The 4,191-nt window shown below is 43.3% G+C and overlaps 1 protein-coding gene across 1 annotated transcript; it reads left to right on the top strand.

Moving 5' to 3' along the window:
- Positions 1-778: 778 nt before the first annotated feature.
- Positions 779-2,598, top strand: LOC120441432 (the record flags this gene model as incomplete). The annotated part of the gene is made up of 2 exons (XM_039616445.1): positions 779-1,108; positions 2,230-2,598. Coding segments are annotated over exons 1-2 (699 nt in total), but the record flags the coding sequence as incomplete, so codon positions are not given.
- Positions 2,599-4,191: the final 1,593 nt, after the last annotated feature.

The raw sequence follows: 4,191 nt of genomic DNA, 5'->3' as shown, positions 1-4,191 counted from the left end.
CCCCCACAGACTCACTCTATGAGCAGTTTGCAGACCACTTCAGGGGAAAAATCAGCGCCATCAGATGTGATATTTTATCTTCTCGTGATATGATTTTAAACACATCTGAGGGCTCGATTGTACCTGAGGAGACACTGGACAGCTTTGTCCTGGTTAATGCTGAGAACCTTAAGAAAGTTTTCTCCACAGTGAGACCCACCACGTGTTTTAGATCCAATTCCCTCTTCACTTTTTAAAACACTTTATGGATTTTTTGAAGCTGAGCTTTTATACATGATGAATTGCCCTCTTCAGTTGGGTGTCTTCCCTGCTGCCTTTAAAACAGCGGTGGTGAGGCCCCTTCTGAAGAAGAGCAATTTGGATTGTAATGATTTTAATAACTACAGACCTGTATCCAACTTACCATTTTTAAGTAAAATTTTACAAAAACTTGTTTTTACTCAGATTAATGATTTTTTGAATGACTGTACACCAGAATCGTGGTCTGGTGTACAGTCCTGACTCTTGGTGGCGCTGTCACTTGGTGTTCGCTCGCTTTGTGGTAGAGTATCACTTCCTGTTCCTGCTCAAACACAGTGGTGTTTCTGAGTAGCTTTTCTGCTTAGCAATTTAATTTAAATCTTTTGATACATCCCTTTTTCATAGTATAATCTTAACGTGCTTCATCTGAATCACCCTTTCTGTGTGCTCACTACCTAATTTATAGCCAAAGTATTCACTCACTGTCTCTTTACTGTTTCGCCAGCTTAGCTTAGCTCGTAGCCGACTTGTTAGCACCATGGCTACTTCACCTGTCCCTCCTGCACTTTCCTGCTCATTGTGTCAGATGTTTAGTTACTCCTCGGCCTCCTTTAGCAGTAATGATACCTGTAACAAATGTAGCATATTTGCAGCTCTGGAGGCCAGGACTACTGAATTGGAGACTCGGCTTTGCACCCTTCATTCACCCATAGCTAGCCAGGCCCCTGTAGCTGGTGCAGCCGAAGATAGCGCAGGCCCCGCTAGCTGTTCCCCGGCAGACCCCAAGCAGCTGGGGAAAGAAGGCGGCTGGGTGACGGTGAGGAGGAAGCATAGTCTTAAACAGAAGCCCCAGGTACACCACCAACCTGTTCATGTGTCTAACCCAGGGGTCTGCAACCTTTTACACCCAAAGAGCCATTTGGACCCGGTTTCCACGCAAAAGAAAACACTGGGAGCCGCAAATACTTTTTGACATCTAAAATGAAGATAACACTGTATATATTGTTTTTTATCTTTATGCTTTGTGTGAACAACTAAGGTGTGCTGCTTATGAAATCCATGAAGTGCTACAGAGAAAATTAAATTATATTCATGTAATCAACACATTTTGAACTCTTAAAGAAATATAACAAAAGGAAAGACACCAACCTGAACTAAAATGATCCATGTAGCAAACAAAAACTGTTGTCAGCCGCCACCTTTATATCGCCTTTGGGCTGTTGGAGCCTTGACCTGACTCTTAAAAAATAATTGGGAAAAAGCACTATGCTGCTGAAAAATGACAAATAGATATTTGCAAAATTCTGCCTAAATATGCATTTTACCTGGTTAATGCGTCTTGGCGGCGGGGCGTGGTTTGCAGCGCCGCTGCAGGGGAGGCGGACGCACCTGAGTGACACCCGCAATCACACCTCGCTGCCTTTACGTCTGCGCTATCTGTGCTGTTGTGTTGTTGGTAGTGTATGTCGGGCTGTGAGCTGAAAAGCTACAGCCGGCTGTATGCGTACAGCAACCGTGTGTGAAATGTGCTCAATAAAGAGATGCTCAAAAGCATGCTCATGGAAACATCGTCGGGTCTGCCGTGATTTGTTTACAATGGGACTTCTGCTCCTGAACCTCTGCGCACAGAGTCCGCAAATCGGGGCTATACGAAGTCAGTTTACGCAGGACTGTAAGCTGTCATCTGTCAGACATGAACGGTGTTTGTCTTTAACATAGTTCACGGTGGAAAACAGCTGCTGACATAATGTGGATCCGAAGATCCATAATTGGCCTACCTGGGGTTGAAAGTCTCGATAAATGCACAGCGTTTCGGCGGGTACACCGGCTTCCGCGAGTGTGACTCTTATTTTGAGTGATGAAAACATAGTTAAAAAGAACTAACATAAATAAAATACACTTCAGCTAAATACTTCTAATTTATTTGCCCAAACCACGCGGAGCCGCACTTTAAGGACTAAAGAGCCGCATGCGGCTCCGGAGCCGCAGGTTGCCGACCCCTGGTCTAACAGTTTTTCCCCACTCGGCGACACACCCGCCGGGGGTCAAACTCTGGTAATTGGTGATTCTGTTCTCAGACATGTGAAGCTAGAGACACCGGCAACCATAGTCAATTGTCTTCCAGGGGCCAGAGCAGGCGATATTGAAGGAAATTTAAAACTGCTGGCTAAGGGTAAACGTAAATACAGTAAGATCATAATTCACGTCGGCAGTAATGACACCCAGTTACGCCAATCGGAGGTCACTAAAATCAATATTGAATCGGTGTGTAACTTTGCCAAAACAATGTCGGACTCTGTAGTTTTCTCTGGTCCCCTCCCCAATCAGACCAGGAGTGACATGTTTAGCCGCATGTTCTCCTTAAATTGCGAAACCTGGTTGCAGCAGGATGAGTATGTTAGTTTAAATGAATCAACACCCCCGAGTCATTCTAACTACCAGAAATCTCGAAGCACAGGCCGAGGGGGCGGTGTGGCAGCAATTTTCCACACCAGTCTATTAATTAACGAAAGACCAAGACAGACTTTTAATTCATTTGAAAGCCTGATGCTTAGCCTTGTCCACCCCAGCTGTAAAACTCAGAAACCAGTCTTACTTGTTATTATCTATCGTCCACCTGGGCCTTACACAGAGTTTCTGTCTGATTTCTCAGACTTTTTATCTGATTTAGTGCTCAGCTCAGATAAAATAATTATTGTGGGTGATTTTAACATCCATGTAGATGCTAAAATGACAGCCTCAACATCGCATTTAATCTGTTATTAGACTCAATTGGCTTCTCTCAAAATGTAAAAGAACCCACCCACCACTTTAATCACACTCTAGATCTTGTTTTAACATATGGCATAGAAACTGGACATTCAACAGTGTTTCCTGAAAACCCTCTGCTGTCTGATCATTTCCTGATAACATTCACATTTACAATAATTGATTACACAGCAGTGGAGAGTAGACTTTATCAAAGTAGATGTCTTTCTGAAAGTGCTGTAACTAAGTTTAAGAATATAATCCACCCACTGTTATCATCTTCAATGCCCTGTACCAACATAGAGCAGAGCAGCTATCTGAACACTACTCCAACAGAGGTCGATTATCTCGTTAATAACTTTACCTCCTCACTACGTATGACTCTGGATACTGTAGCTCCTGTGAAAACTAAGGCCTCAAATCAGAAGTACCTGACTCCGTGGTATAATTCTCAAACACGTAGCCTAAAGCAGATAACTCGTAAGCTGGAGAGGATATGGCGTGTCACAAATTTAGAAGATCATCATTTTGTTGGGATGCCTGGGTTGTTGACCCAGAGGTTTTGAGTTCATTATATTATTTATCATTTCTAGTCTTTGGTTTCTTTGTTAGAGTTATGTCTTATGGTTTATGTCTCTGTGTTCTCTAGTTGCTGTCTCCCTGTGTCCAGTCAGTCTGTGTCTGTAGTTCAGTCTGTGTTATGATTCCTGTTTTATTTTGAAGGTCCATGTCTGACGTTAATGTGTCTGGTTTTGCTTCCCTTGTTTCGTTAGGCCTGATTTGCCCCAGCTGTGTTTCCCTCCTGTTGCCCATTTCCTGATTGCTCCCTCTATGTATTTAAGCCCTGTGTTTCAGTTTTGTCATTGTTGCGATCTACCCTTATCTTGCTGTGTGATCTGTCTACGTAAGTGTATTTTGTATTCTTAGTTTTGTTACACTTTTGAGTTCAGCATTAAAGCTGTTTTGAGTTCACGTCTGTCTCCGTAGTCTGCACTTTGGGTCCTTTTCCTGTCTGCACACAGCCTACACCTAACACATTTAGCCTGGAGAAATAGTTTGCTGCTTTATAAGAAAGCCCTCCGCAAAGCCAGAACATCTTACTATTCGTCACTGATTGAAGAAAATAAGAACAACCCCAGGTTTCTCTTCAGCACTGTAGCCAGGCTGACAAAAAGTCAGAGCTCTACTGAGCCAACAATCCCT

This window comes from Oreochromis aureus, linkage group 8 (assembly GCF_013358895.1).
Source record: "Oreochromis aureus strain Israel breed Guangdong linkage group 8, ZZ_aureus, whole genome shotgun sequence".
NCBI classification, from domain to species: domain Eukaryota; kingdom Metazoa; phylum Chordata; class Actinopteri; order Cichliformes; family Cichlidae; genus Oreochromis; species Oreochromis aureus.
Note: the sequence above shows the minus strand (reverse complement) of the source record. Positions and strands in the feature narration are given on the sequence as shown.